The sequence below is a fragment of the Armigeres subalbatus genome, chromosome 3, assembly GCF_024139115.2.
Source record: "Armigeres subalbatus isolate Guangzhou_Male chromosome 3, GZ_Asu_2, whole genome shotgun sequence".
NCBI classification, from domain to species: Eukaryota; Metazoa; Arthropoda; class Insecta; order Diptera; family Culicidae; genus Armigeres; species Armigeres subalbatus.
In genome coordinates this window covers 251,412,739-251,428,705 of record NC_085141.1, presented here as the reverse complement: position 1 = coordinate 251,428,705, position 15,967 = coordinate 251,412,739, and the positions used below count along the sequence as shown (strand labels likewise).

General features: G+C 43.1%; 1 protein-coding gene across 16 annotated transcripts in view; it reads right to left on the bottom strand.

The window, feature by feature from the left end:
• LOC134223481 (heterogeneous nuclear ribonucleoprotein L) overlaps positions 1-15,967 on the bottom strand; it is an 896,804-nt gene that overhangs the window by 51,729 nt on the left and 829,108 nt on the right. For all 16 annotated transcript variants that reach the window (XM_062702630.1, XM_062702628.1, XM_062702627.1 and 13 more), the window contains one exon: positions 5,215-5,393. In XM_062702630.1, the coding sequence (XP_062558614.1) occupies positions 5,215-5,393 (179 nt within the window). The remainder of the gene's footprint in view (positions 1-5,214; positions 5,394-15,967) is intronic.

Genomic DNA, 15,967 nt, shown 5'->3' with positions numbered 1-15,967 from the left:
ATTGCAACAGTACTGAGCGGTATGGCCCAGCTGCTTGCAATTAACACAATTCATCACCTTCGGTACATACAGCCGAACAGGTAGACGAAGTTTGCCAATCACTACGTAGTCAGGCAGTGCGGACCCGGAAAAAGTGACGCAGAAAGAGTCAGACGGGGAATAACTCCGCTTCTCTCCCTCCTGCGACACCGAATACATTTGTTTGCAATCCAGTATCGCAACAGGAGGCAAAGAAACGTTCTTGAAACGACCGAAACCTTGTTTCAAATCGTCGCATGTCATACTTCCCTCCGTCACCATCCTTGCGATCTCACACACTGCTGACGGTAAATACACCCTATATTCGAGAGTAAAAAGCTCACAGGTGACAATCTTGTTGGCCTGTTTGCGATCACTGACCGTGACACGGAGTTTACTGGACCCAACCATGTCAATGGTCGTGACAGACGAAAATCGCTTTTCCAGATCTTTGCTAATCTGGCTGATATTCAAACGTTTGCCTTTGGGTCGAAAGAAAACAACATACGGCCCACTAGAGTCGTGAGGGTAGACCTTGGGACGGGGGCTCGTAGAGGAAATTTTAGCGTTGCTGGTGTCCATTTCGTTTTGGTTTGGAACACCTGAATGCAACGAAACATCTGACATGGAATACGAAGTACCCCCGCCAACTTCGCCTTCGCGCATTGCGGACACGAAATGCGCCGCTGCAGCGAGGCACAATCTCTTTTAAAACTAAACAATTATCACAAGGGCAGAAAAAACACACACACACAAACAAAATAATGATTTGGGACAGAGGGAAGACGAGTAAAAAGAAAGAAAAAACTATTCCAATAAGATGGAGAAGAGAGGGAACAATGAGAGGGAGCTCAATTAAATACTTGCGTTCACACTGCTGTGTTGCCGGCTAACAGTTCTGGCAGCACACACTAGCTCGATGGACACTCGCCGGTGGTGCGGTCGAAGCGAACCACGCTATTGTTGGTGTTCTCGCCGCACCCAACACTGCAACTGGGTGGATGGATGGTGGCAGGACGGCGGCGTCTGTGTTGGTGGAGACGCACGATGGATGATGACTGTCGGCGTGGGACGATGATGCCTGCGCCTGCGATGGACGCCGAATAAACTGCAAAGTTTTGCGTAGTTGCAAAACCAACGAAATGGCTACTTAACTGCTACAGCTAAGCACCACTTCCACTCAAGCACTATGCTTCAAAACACTTTCGGAAAAAAACCACTACCTGTACTTCAGGAAAAAACCGAATGAGAAGCAGACCGTACGCGGACTTACAACCGTCTCGCACGGATGCTCGACGTGGAATCAATTTTAAAGCTTTTAAGTGCATAAAAATATTGTTTCCCATAGAAGTCGTTGTTCTACACAATTCTTGAATTTAGCACAATACATTGCTAATTTACTTTATTATTATTCCTCTTTCTCCCTTGGACATTTGAGTAATATAATTGCCAATGTGCGATTTACCGTTAAATTGTTAAAAATCAGAAGCTGAACATTTGTCATAAATTTATACGTTAGGATTTTTTCAAACAAGTTGTTCGAACAAAGGATCTTTTATTCCACTTGTAACTACGATGCACTCAATGGTTAAAACATACAGACATATGGTGCAATGAACCAAATTTGGAAGTCATTTGTTGTAAGCATGAAATATCATCGAAAACCATGATTATTTGTTCGAATAATTTGCTTAAAGAAATCCTGAAGTGTAAATCTATGCCAAATGTTCAGCTTCTGATTTTTAAGAATTTAACCGTAAATCGTACATTGGCAATTATGTTACCCAAAAATCCAAGGGAAAAAATAATAATAATATAATAAATTAGTCATGATTTGCCGTAAATTCAAGAATTGTGTAGAACAACGACTTCTATGGGAAACAATATTTTTATGCACTTAAAAGCTCGAAAATCACTTTAACATGGTCAAAACGTGAACGGAACGAATCGCAATGTTCACAAGACTTATAGAGCACACCGAAAGCTTCCATATAGAGGTTGTTGCGATAGTTTTCGGCGTTTATATTTCTTGTTAGATTTTTTTTTTAAATTGAAAATAGCCTAAAAACACAAAATCGACTTGAGCCACCTCGAAATTTTATCCGAATTAGCTGAAAATTTGACAGATCTTAGCATAAGAATTGTGATTCCACGCTGACCAGTTGAATTCTTGATACTTTCTGAAAACTTGAAGAGGTCTATTTTATACAGTTTTAAACATTACGATATTTTGATTGTATTTTGTCGTCTGGAAATTGTAGAAGGGCATATTATACTGTCTTACTCTTTATCAGGCTAGTTTCCAAAAATTCCTCCAGGAATTTTATTGAAAAAAAAAAACTTCATATCATCCATTGGAAATTTCTCCAGGATTTTATACTATACTAAAACTCCTCCATAAATTTACTTTGTTTAGAAAAATTTCCAATAGATCCAGATTTTTTTTCAAAAATTCATTCAAAAATTTCTTATATTCTCAAATTTATCTAGTAATTCCTTTGAAAATTCACCCAGTAATTCCATCAAATATGCATTTGAGAGTTCATTAGATTTTTTTGTAATTCCTTTTAAACCTCCCTTCAAGAATTCCTTCGGTTTCTAGAAATGAGCCAGCCTTAGCTGAAAATCTCTTTAAAAAAAGACAAACAAACAAACAATTCCATCTGAAATTCCTTTAGGGATTCTCTCGAAAATATTTTCAACAATTACACTGTTTGTGTGACGACTGTTTTTTATGGTATTTTAGTAATAGTAACCCTTTTTACTGGTAACCAATAGAAAATTCAGAACAGGGGAGTTGTTGAGAGGTAAAATAGCGCCATTGCCAGCAAATACGTAGATTTACAAGTGACAGTGGTTCCGAAGAAATATACCTACAAGAAATCAATCGTTGCAGTTAGAGTTACAACAAACAATAGACAAATAAACACAATATTTTCGTCCTGAGTAAGGCACAATCTTCGTATCTAAACGTCGGATGAATAACATAACAAACAAAAAGAAAACAATGAGTTTCTAAAGAAATTCCTGGAACTTAAGAAGGATTTCCTAATAGAATATCCGTAGGAACTTCTGAAGTAATTTTCCTATAATGAATTGAATGCCAAAAATAAAAGTTTCCAAAGGAATTTCTAAAGGAATTCCCTAAGAAATTCTTGAAGGAACAAAACAACACAAATTCTGAAGGATTGGAAAATTTTGAAAAGATTTTTTTACGAATAAGCTTCTAATGTGTTTGTGAAAGGCGTTTGTACCTATTCGCCACTTCAGGAACCCAACAAGATACTCTTGAGGAACCTGTTGGAGCAGATATTTTCGTTTTTAGGCGAAACCGTGACAGTTTTGTCTTCATAAATTTAAACGAATACGCATAGAGAAGCAACCCCACGGGATGCTCCAGAGAAACCTAACGGAGGAGACATTTTCATATTAAATCCCAAACACGATAGCTCTTACCACAAGATTTACTGTCGAGTCTTTGATAAGCGATTCACTTTGAGACTTAACCCTATAAGATGACGCATGATGCTGATCATTCCAATACGAAAGTTTTCCTCGAATTAATCTCAACTGTCTAAGTGATTGAAAAAATAAATACCGTCATGGTCGCGAAAAAACATTTCCTTTCCCAAGAAACGGTTCAACCGATAAACCAAACCGGTACAAAGTATACATTTTGGCGCTTTTCTTCACGTTCCACTATGCACTCGAATGAATGTCTCGCAACCGCACAGCCCGCGGTGACAGCGAGACGACGTTGCGGTGCGGTGGCTGGTGAAGTGATCTGCCAGACAGTAGCAGCGCGAAACGAACGAGTCATCACGTCAAACCGCTTTGTAGGTTGCGTGATTGTAAAAAAAAATGTAACATACCAAGCGTCCCCATCTAAGTACGTACGATCCACCACGTTCGTCGTCATTCCGTCAACATTGTTGCTTGGTATAACACACGCTGAGGAATTTCATCTCATTACTTTCAATAGCAGCAAGACGGTTTGTGGAAAGCCACGATTGATTCACCTACTTACTCGATGAAACAATATTTCCTTCGGTAAACACAAAAGTGATTAACTGCGGCGACTGACACCTTTCACAGGTTTGTTTCTGATGTGACAGTGAGGGTTCTTAAAAATCCTCAAATTTAGCAAATTATTCGAAGATAAAAAATGTTGTGACTGAGTCTCAAAATATCAAACCGACAAAACTTTTCCGTCAAGAATAGATACAGAACTTCCTGTTTGAGTTATTGTTTGAAATCCAATACATTCGATTGTGTAGCGAAATGATAGCCTTTCGCAAAGGCCACATTGTGCGAGTATGGCCAAAAAGTCGAGGAAACCATCCAGCAAGAAAACTCATTTGTTCGGTTTCGTTCTGCGCCAACCGAGCACCAAACCCGGATCTCAATCGCAAGTGGAAGAAAATAAAAACACATTGTAAATCCTCCTTTTAATTTATGTTTCGATTACTGGTTCCTACTGTACTGTTCCTACTGTAGCAGAACCCTATATTATGGGTACTCCGATTACAGAGAACCACAACCATCACTACTGGAGGCAGCCGTTCGGTTGTCTGCCGTGGCCACCGGGGAGTATTGTAATCCCGCAGTAATTTCCGTTCCGATTAAATGGTGAATGATTTCAATTTGGAGTTCTCTCTCGGTGATCAGCAGTTCTCAATCAAGCTGACAAAATAAAAAAAGGAAAATTTTTGAATTTATTTTTGAGGCAAGCGACACAAACAAGTTTGGGAAAAAATAATCTTTTACAATATCGAATAGTCAACGAGTTGGTGTTTGCGTACCTTTTTAAATATGTTTTAAGACTAGTTCACTTTTTTTTCGCTAAAAAGTGTAAACCAGCTTGATACAAATCTCGTTGAAAGCCTGACAAAGGTTTGTCATTCGAAGGAGCGCAGATCATGATAAAAAATAAAATTATTTTCCAAAGACGAAATATAATCGTCTGAAATTAAACAAGTATGGGGATCTACTGCCATTTTCCAATCTGAGTTCAGATTAAAATGTCTTTTGAAAAGATTGTTATTTTGGCATTTCCACTTGATATGATATTTACATCAAATTATGCACTAAAATTATGATTTAGCAAACAGTTTTGGTAATACTGCCCTCGGCCATACAACACAGGCATTCATTCTTCCAGAATAACGGAAACCAACCGAAAACTGATATACTGACCTGTTGCTGTGCTGGCTGGATGAAGTTGGCCGGTCCGTTGCGGGTCAGCGGTGGGTCCTTCATCAGTCCGACGTGTGTTCCGGCCGGTGTGGGTTTCCAATTTTCCGACGGATGGAACTCGGGCGGCGAAAAGTTCGGCGCAAACCCATTTCCTCCACCGGCTCCCAGTAGGGCTGGCTCTGCAAAACGAGAAGAAACAAACGAAGAAAATTTTAGCGAAATAAGGCGAGATTGATTGAGATGTCGTTAAAATTTCATGATATAGGGGATGCCGTTGTTCGCGCCGGTCGAGATAGCCGTTACGGTTGCAGGCACCTATTTGGAGGGTTTCTCGCAGCATCGTGCTTATCGCACATAATCCATCCAAAACCATGGACGATTATGGTCTTGATTCTGTTGTTTCATAAGCTTGACAGCAAATGCTCACTTTATGTGCTTCCCATATGGGAAGCCAATGCATCCTGGTACGCCATTTTCCTGAAGAAACCGGAGAAGTGAAGTTCTCAAGTGCACTTTTCATCGTCCCGTCAGTAGTAGGATGGCGAAACAACAAGTGCTTCTGTGGAATATGGGTTGCATGGTGCAATGGTGCAAATCAGTTAGGGCGAATAAAATTAGAGTTATTTACCCTTGCTAACCATATGTCCACGACAGATCCTATTAGTTTTAAGTCTTGACAGTAATTTAAAAATAATATTGTAAAAAATTATTAATATCAGTGGACCACACCTTGAAATTAGTCCACCCTAATACACGTGTTTGTTGTTGCTTGCACATCCAGCGTTCCCAACATTAGGAACAAATGGGATTGTTTTGGAGGAGCTTTCATAACTGGCACGTTAGTGCCGTCGCGTACGGTGCAAGTAGAACCAATCAAACGACGGATTTTAATTGAATAGACTCTTATCGGTACTTATGGGACCGTCTTTTCGGGGGGCGGTGAAATGAACGATGCACGCGGAAATAGTATTGTCGTTGATGGTCTGTCATCGCAGCGAGAGCGAGGGTGCATCAAATCGGATGCCCGCCACGGTTGATAGATGTGTTTTGTTTTGACGAACGGAAACTGCCATTCGAGTGACACTTGAGCAAAGGATTTCAGTTGGAAAGGTCTGCTGGGAAATTTAAATTAAAGTTGGATAGATTGTGTAGCAATTATGGAAGCCTGCATTTCAGTTTGGCAAACGGAATGTGGCCTCATAGACAGTGGAAAATTTACACGGAGAAAAGATTTACAATCAATAAAAACATGATTTGAAAAATTTGCACTATTCGACTAAAACTGATCCTGATTTCGACGCTGCTTTCAATGCAGAATTTTACCTTAAATCGATAAACTGAACTAGCTATTCTTAGTTTTCAAATGAGATAATGCTTGCATAATGCACATCCTTGGTTGAGAAAGATAATTAATTTGCACAAAAAAGTCCGGTTCTGGACCGTCCAGTATACACTTTCCACCGCGCGATGATTGTCCTGCAAACAGAGGAAACCCCTTACTAAGGATGGAAAAATACAAACCCAAGCACCTCCTCTCCTGGAGAGAGGAAGATAATCGACCATAATTAATCTCCTTGCCTTGATTTCCTGGACACTTTTCAACATAAGAAGCTTCGAGTCATGACCGGTGGGTGGTGTCGTCGGCCAGGACTGGGAAAGACCGATTTTATTCAAATCCTTTCGGTAAAGGGTTACCTTGGCTTGCTGATTTCTTGGAAAGAAGAAAGAAAGCGCACGATACCCAACGATACTGTGTACAGGTGACAAAAGTAAGCTGGCGTTGACTTTGTTGTTAATGGTTTTATGCTGACTGATGTCGTTGCTGCGATGCTACGACCGGTGAGCGTGGGAGGCGTTGACGGTGCAAGCCTGGACCTCGGTAATGTTCTCGGCTGCGGTGGTTGTGTCAGATCGTTTCGAAGAAACGATAAATAACGGAGACGGCATTCATTTTGGCATTCTTGAAGGTGCGAGAGGCTACGCTGCCATCAATGGGACCACCATTAATCAGCGTTAGCTTCACTGTTTGAATCAGTATAACGGAGTGTGTCACTGCGGAAGGGTTGCTCAGGTAAATAGGCACAGCATCTGACTTTTGGAACAATCGACGCAATCTTTCAGCATTAAAGCCTCCAAACTTGGTTTGTGTCAAATGCGGCGCTGTAATTTATTTTAGCATAATGAATAGAAAATGTCAATTTCATTCGGCGTTCACCATGAAAAATGGGTGCAGAAGTAATCCACTTACAGTAATACCGAAACACATTTTCTGCAATCACCATTTTCAATTAGTCCAAACATTCCAAATGGGTTGCAAGTTGCACTTCACAACATACACCCAGATTACATCCCATGGCGCCACCTCCCTGTCCTGATTACTGTTATCGCAGACTGTCGTACGAATTTGCTCTACTCCTTTATTCACATACGTGTTATACAGCGCTTTTTGCCGTGCCCTCCATCAACTGTTATCTGGCCATAAAATTTCCAACCCCCCCGAAAGTCGAAAAGACGACACACTCCGGACCCGGGGCTCGGATGGATTCCGTTGAAGCAAAATAAGCCAATAAAATATTCAATATCGCTCTCTGTTGCCGCTGCCACTGCTCTGGAAAGTCCCTATCTTCTTTGACCGACTTATCTGACTTGTCTGAAAAGGAGGAAGCTCGTATGTTCAACAAGGTTCCTCCATTCACGCCATCACAACCACCGGCAGACAGGCAGCACCAGCGCACATCATGATCAGATGTGACAAGGACAACATGTGCTGAATTATTTGTAGCACAATTTCTATTTACACTTGCTCTGTTCGTATCAGTTGGCATGTTGTAGAAATTGATTAGGGACTGGTGAGTTCTGTTCTGTGCAGTATACGGAACCCATCAGGATTCAGAGCTCCTACGTACCTACACGTAACGAATATGGACATGTATATGGGGTAGGTATGCTTTCTACACAAATAAAGTACATGTCGCCAACTGCCAGTTCCGAACCGACCCCGTAGCTATCCGATATCAGCCGAAGCTGTACGCTTCCATTCATCGTTGATTGTAGATAGTTACAGGTCCCTGCGGTAGAACAGAACTTATATGGTTCGCTGGAACGGGAGACGGAGAATTATGTCTTAATTGCAAATGAAGAAAATCTAATCTGCAGGGCAATGCCCAGTTGGGCTAAGGAAAATTGAATTGACAGACATAAGAACATATGAATTAATTGAATTGATACTGCGATTTGCAAATTTTAAACAATATTAAAAAAAAAGCTACCATTAGCACATATTAAACCATGTACATATATATCACCTGACTGTTACCTTCCTTCTTCCATAAAAAATCAGAATGGTCATGACCGCCCGACGTAAACTACGTAAAACAATTAGGTACATTGAGAAATGCAGTGCCATCATGCAATACATTTATCGCATCGTCTCCCTCCGACGTTGTTACCGACGATTGTGATTATGTTTTGCACTTGAGTGGCCCTAAAAAGAACCGATATAATGTCCGATCACTAACAGAAACAGAACCGAAATAAGAATCTTGCGAGAAAATTTCACTTTTCACCAACGACAGACAAATAATCGAAAACGACAACATAGTGAATAAACATAACGGGGATGGGGGGTCCCGTAGCGTAGTTGGCTACACGTTCGCCTTACAAGCGAATGGTCATAGGTTCGATTCCCAGCCCCTCCACCAAACCCTCGTCAGTCGCCGGATGCGCAGCTCATACGGAGGCGTTTCGGGTGCGCGCCTTACCGTCATGGCTGCCTGATGACGACTGACAACTTGTTCTTCTCGAAGGTATTCTTCCAACGTTACCCGGAAAAATGGCAACCGAATAATGCAACGATCATTGGATGTACGACATGGACAAACGAACACAATGGACTCACGATGAGATGGACTGGCAACGACAACAATGATGATAATGGAGATCTAAAAATAGATTCTGTGTGGGTTCTGTACAGCAGAATACCACAGTAGATATCGGCACAGTAGTGGTTAAGTAACACAGAGTGCCTAATAAATAAATAAAGAAAGGAAACTTAACGGGGGCAACGCTCGGACCAACACTGACGCCATGATTCCACTAACGTCGCCAAGCGATTATTAATCTCAGATCAACCGTTTCTTGTTACTTTTCTCAGTAATGCGTATTTTGAATCACTAACAGCCAGGGATCGTAATCCGACCATCTCTAGTCTGCCCCGTATAAGGCGAAAGAAGTTGATAATGCCTTCTTTGAATGGATGCGTCTGTCCGGTATGAGGCGAAAGAAGGGGTAATGCTTTCTTTATGTGGATGCATCGGCCCAGTATAAGTCGAAGGGAGGGGTAACGCCTTCTTTAAATGGATGCATCTGCCCGGTATAAGGCGAAAAGGGTTGATAATGCCTTCTTTAAAAGAACGCGTCTGCTCGGTATAAGACGGAGGGAGGGGTAACGCCTTCTTTAAATGGATGAATTCGCCCGGTATAGGGCGAAGTAGTTGAAAATACCTTCTTTAAAAGAACGCATCTGCCCGGTGTAAGGCGAAGGGAGGGATAAGGCCTTCTTTATATGGATGAATCTGCTCAGTATAAGGCTAAAGGAGTTGATAATGCCTTCTTTAAATGGTAGCGTCTGCCCGGTATAAGGCGAAAGGAGTTGATAAAACCTTATTTAATAGAACAAATCTGCCCGTTATAAGGGGAAGGAATAAGTAATGCCTTCTTTAAATGGTAGCGTCTGCCCGGTACAAAGCGGGCAGACGCTACCATTTCTCGGTATTAAGCGAAAGGAAGAAATAAATGATTATTCATAAAAACGTCTATCCGTATCAAAGTAAAAAGAGGAGATAATCTCTTTATTATATCTGGCCCGTCTGCCAGATATAATACAGGATTTGTAAAAGGTAATTGCAATTTTGAAAACTACTTCTACATATTCTGGGAGGCCTTCCTTATGCACGTAACTTGCCTTGGCAGCTAAGCAGGTAATAATTGTTGAAGTGCTGAATGAAAACTAAGCTATTATTATCAATATTCCGCAAAATGATACATTCTGCCAAAAGTCATTCGGCGAAAAGGTACAAACCGCCAAATGTCGTACCGTACTGGCACGAAGCCGCTCAAGGCTTTGCTGCGAGGGCTCCACGACATGAAGGAGGAAGAGCTCAAGAGTTGCGGACTGAAGCCAGTAGCCGTGCACAAGATCGCTCGTCACGACAAGGCAAGAAGATATCACGACCAGCTTTACCTGATCCATCCGGAGCACGGCTCCACTACCTGGAAGGACCTGAAGCTGGTTGGCGTTATAAATTACACCTGGTTGCTAAACTACAGCTGGTTGGCGTTATAATTGGGAGCGATATCGGCCAGTGCACCGCGACGTCACGCAGTGCACCAACTGCTTCAATTTCGGGCACGGCAACAGGAACTGCCGCATGAAGCCGCGCTGCAACAAGTGGGGCGAACCTCATCCGACTGACGAGTGCGATAAAATGGAGGTGGCCGATCCCAAGTGCGCCAACTGTGGCGACAAACAAAGGGCTGCCAAAAGCGAGCCGATTTCCTGAAAATCCGGAAGAAGGTTTATTTAAACAAATTTGATCATTACAAAACTAGGTTAGAAACAACAATTGATTTTAGTTTAATTTTGCCAGTAAATTTGCAATATCTAAAATCGAAACATACAAGTAGGTTTGTTTTGATTTTAGATATTGCAACTTTTTGCAAAAAAAAAGCAATTTCAAAGATTTACAGGAAGCTTGTAACTAGAATGCAATGAGAAGCAGCGAGCTGTTTGATGTTGAATCCTATCCTTCCTATGAGCTTGACAGAGAAAGATGATTACAAGACAAAATTTTCAAAACGACTTATCTGCTTTTGTAAACAAAGAATCAAACGACGATTTGACGAATCTGATAGCTCTCCCACGCAAACTAACACCATCAACAGGTAGCGGAAACCTTCACCTACCTATTGATGGTGTTAGTTTGCTTGGGAGAGCTGTCAGATTAGTCAAATCGTCGTTTGAATCTTTGTTTACAAAAGCAGATAAGTCGTTTTGAAAATTTTGTCTTGATTAGATGTCAGCTGAAGGGCTGCGAAATGGTGAGTTGACATCTGGGAAGGAGTGACCTACACAGCTCTGGTCCGCACAAATTCCAATCTCACGCTTCCACGGGTCTTCCGATGACAATCGACCGCCGAGGGTTTTGTACTTAGCTGGTAGTGCAGCCTGGGCACTGTTGTCCTTCTGATATCAGCTAGAGTGAGTGGGTGCGACCAAAGGGACCATCGTCCCTAACCCCTAATCCCAAGGCGTTAAGCGACCCGTGCCGAGGAGATGCATGGCCAGGGGGCTGAAATAATGAGCTAGGCCTTTAACGGAGCCTGTGGGGTACTTGCTTGCTGAAACTTCGAAAGTCGATGTTGGACGCCAAGCTGGAGAGGGCGGTCGGGACGACCAAGTGTAAACCCGTGAAATCCGTGGAGTCGAGGTCTACCAAGACTGAGGCCCAAGAATTCGCGGACTCGGGCAAGTTCGAATCGACCGAGGGCGTGCCAGCGAAGACGGTGGTGCCAAAATCTACCCAGACTGAGGCTCAAGTACTCGCGGGCACGTCGGGGGTCACTGCTCCAACGGAGCAGACACAAAAACGGGATAGACAGTCTCCAGGGGATGAGCTCCCTGGGGGCCGCTTCAAAACGCGGAGGGTTACTACCCCGAACAAGGGTAGTGGGGCTGGGAAGCTGAACCCCGGCCAGGTACCTCTAAAATCGGGTGAGGAAGGACCTGGAAAGGTCCGTCCACCCAGGAAAGACGGTGGTAAGGGGTTACGGCAGGCTGAGAACTCTCAGCCGCCCCTGACCAGGGAAATAGAGGGGGATAACGCCTCCTGGACCCTGGTCAAGAACAAGAGGAAACTAAAGACGTCAAGGGCAGAAAAGAAGGCCCAAGTGAATGAGGGCAGCAAGAAGTCAAGGGTAGGCGCCAATCGCTCCATGGGCGATGCCCTAGTCATCAAGACGGACGAGGCTAAGTACTCGGACGTCTTGAAGGCTATAAGGAGTGACGTCAAGCTCGGTCAACTCGGCGCCGACGAACGTCGAATAAGACGTACCCGGATGGGTGAGATGATCCTCGAGCTGAAGCGGAGCGTCTCGCAAAAGGGCGCCGCCTACAAGAAGTTGGCGGAGGAAGTCCTAGGCGAGACGGTCAAGGTAGGGCACTCACGACGGAGGTGAATCTAAGGGTTAAAGACCTGGACGAGATCACCGAAGTCGAAGAGCTTGTCACGGCACTGCGGCGACAGTGTGAAGTGGAGACGCCCACCGCAGCCGTTCGGCTACGGAAAGGTCCGGCAGGGACACAGGTAGCATTGGTTCGGCTATCTGCAGCGGATGCCTCCAAGGTAGTTAAGTTAGGGAGCGTCAAGGTGGGATGGTCGGTGTGCCCTGTGGGCATATACGAGCAACCCGAAGTTTGCTTCAAGTGCCTGGAACCGGGGCACAAGCAATGGGACTGCAAAGGCCCTGACAGAAGCAAGCTCTGTCGACGCTGCGGATTGGAGGGACATAAGGCACAATGCTGCACGAACCCTCCCAATTGTTTGATTTGTTCCAGCAAAGCTGTGAACAGCAAGCACCCCATGGGGGTTCGAAGTGCCCGGCGTTTAAGCGTGCTGCAAATTCACAGTGCAGGTAACGCAGCTGGCTTGCTCGGCCTCGCCCGAGTGTTTGGTGTGCGCAGGTTTAGAGGAAACGGCGGAACACGTGTTGTTCGTGTGCCCACGTTTTCGCGCAATGCGTGACCACATGCTTGCCACATGTGGTCTGGACACTACCCCGGACAACCTAGTCCGGAGGATGTGTAAAGATGAAGTTGGCTGGAACGCAGTTTTATCGGCTATCGTCCAAATCGTCTCGCAGCTACACAGAAGGTGGCGCGTACCTTTATATGTACCGCTACTTCACAATACATATTTTGAACAGTGTTCGTGAGATTGTCTGAAGAGTTACAAACCCAGACAAATAGTCATAACACATAGCATCTTCTTCTTCTTCAATACAATCCCCCCCCCTCTTCACCGGGTAATTGTCGTCTCGCTGCTTAGTGTTCATTTAGCACTTCCACAGTTATTAACCGCGAGGTTTTTAAGCCAAGTTACGATTTTGGCATTTGAATATAATGAGGCTAACACGATGATACTTTTATGTCCAGGGAAATCGATACAATTTCGTAACCGAACATTGCCTAGACCGGCACCGGGAATCGAACCCAGCCACCCTCAGCATGGTCCTGCTTTATAGCCGCGCATCTTACAGCTAGGCTAAGGAGGGCCCTAAAACATTGCATATAATAACCAGAAAAAAATAGTGGCCAATGAATCCAAACGCTGCGTCATTATCGCTTATTCACGGCTTGCGAAACCAAGAAGTTTTATGTATCGCCATCTCGTACTGATCACTTTTCTGGAAGCACAAGATTCCGGAAAGAACTTCAAGGAGTAACCAATGAATCAAGGTGATCTGCAAACGGTTTTAATTGTATTTGTCTTCATGGAATTTGATGTGTCGCACTCTTGGTATAGATCCACTTAAAAGTTACCACTTTTCTGGGGCATCAGGTTTCCGGAGGGATGTTAACCAATGTTCCCAGATGCTTTTCAAGTGTTTCGGAATGTTTATTCGATTTGTGTCACTGCCCTAGGGGTTCACCATGTTCCCAGGAAAACTCCGAAAGTGGCCTACGCTACCAGATTTTATTTGTGTTTGTATTGAAAATCATGCATTTTGAAGTGAAGTTTGATGTGTCGCAAGCTGGGTTTCAAAACCATTGAAAAAGCAACCTAAGCACCCATGGATTAATCAAAAACTCTTCAGCCTAGCGATTTACTCCGAATTAGTGCAAATGCAAAAAATAATTCCTAAAACATTGACAAAATTAACCAAAAAAGACGAAAACACAACACATGCATCAACTACCAAAAACATTACAGAAAATCAGCTTAGAAAGGGCATTTAACGATGAACGAAACTCATGAATTATCCCCTGAAGATGGTACTAATCAGTGCCGAAACGTAGGGACAACATATAATCATCGTTCTGACAGAGTTCTAGATTGCACAGCCAAATATACCAACAGAAACGGATTACTCCAGAGCTTGTGGGGACGATGTACACTGCCTATGATCGCATATCAGTCCCATATGATTTTTTATCGTTTTCGTGTTAGAACCTGTAGCCGTCTTTTTCATCGTAATATTATCGAAAGCAACTGTTCAATGGGCATGCTTGTCCAGGAAAAGTCGAAAAAACATCAAGGCAGTTTGTCGCAGATTGAAAATGACTGATATGAGTCCCTTTCTCCTTGACAAGAGAACTCATACGCGGTCATTTTCAAGATGGGATAAGTAGGCTAGATGTTTTCATTCTTTGCCGATCGTTTGAAGCAGCCGGTTGTGAAGGACCGTGTCTCATCGCAGGCAAAAGCTTAGTTTTTCACTGTGAGTTTTTTTCTCAATTGAGTTTTTTTATATCCTGAGTTATCCACCGTGAAACAAGTGATTGCCTAAGGCGATTCACGATCGCGAAGAAGTTGTGCGTACGGCAAGGGTCGCGCGTACATTATAAAAAAGTGATTAAACTATTAATCACCGTCATCAGTGGTCCCCATCCAGTGGAGGACCGAACATCGAAAACAAAACAGCAGAAAGGGAACGGATAAGTAGAGCACATTTTATCTTATTGTATCCACTGTTCCCATTGTACCTATTCTGCACTCACCACACAGCAGTGGTCGAGCTGTTATTTTGTTTGTCTGTCGCCAGTTAACGCCGTCATCCCTAGGGTGTGAAAAAATAGGGTGACCAGTAAAATTTAAAATTTGATTGAATTTATTAATATTATTAACATTTTTTCTTTTTTTTTGCTTTACTATAAAGTTAATCTAGTTATAAGTTTCCAAGCACCTTTTTATTATTATTATTATTATTATTATTATTATTATCATTATTGTGTTGTTTCAATTATTTGCGTTCAAATTACGCATTAGATGGATGAAGCAAACGGGGCGATACGCCTCCTAAAGATAATGTAGTTCGCACGCGATTCTACCTGGCATCCTCATCTGGGCCTTGGGTTGTTTACTTTCGGCAGAAAGTAAAAGCTTAGATTTTCTAGGAATTAAACGTGACTTGACGCGTCGTTTTCCGAAAACTGATTTTCATCAGATTAATCGGAACAAACTACGTGTAACCGCACCTACATACCAGGATGCAAATGCTATCGCAAAAGACCAAAACTATAATGTGGAATATTTGGTTTATGTGCCCTCGCGGGAGGTCGAGATTGAAGGCGTAATTAACGCAGCGAGCCTGTCTTGCAAGGATGTACTTGCAGGAAAAGGCCGTTTAAAGAATGCCCTGCAGTCTACCGTGGATATTCTGGACTGCAAGGAATTGCATTCAGCAGCTATGGTAGACGGTAAAAAGTATATTCGAAGTCAGGTTCGCTACGGGTAACGTTTGCCGGTTCGATACTCCCAAAATATGTAGATATCGAAAATATGTTGTTTCCGGTGCGTCTTTTTGTACCCAGAGTTTTCAATTGTACCAACTGCAAACAGCTGGGGCACACTGCCGAGTTTTGCGACAACAAGCCCCGTTGTGGCAAATGTTTTGAAAAGCATAGGGAGGAGTCCTGCCAACAACAAGTTACAAAGTGCGCTTATTGTGGCATGGACCCCCCCATGGTTTGCAA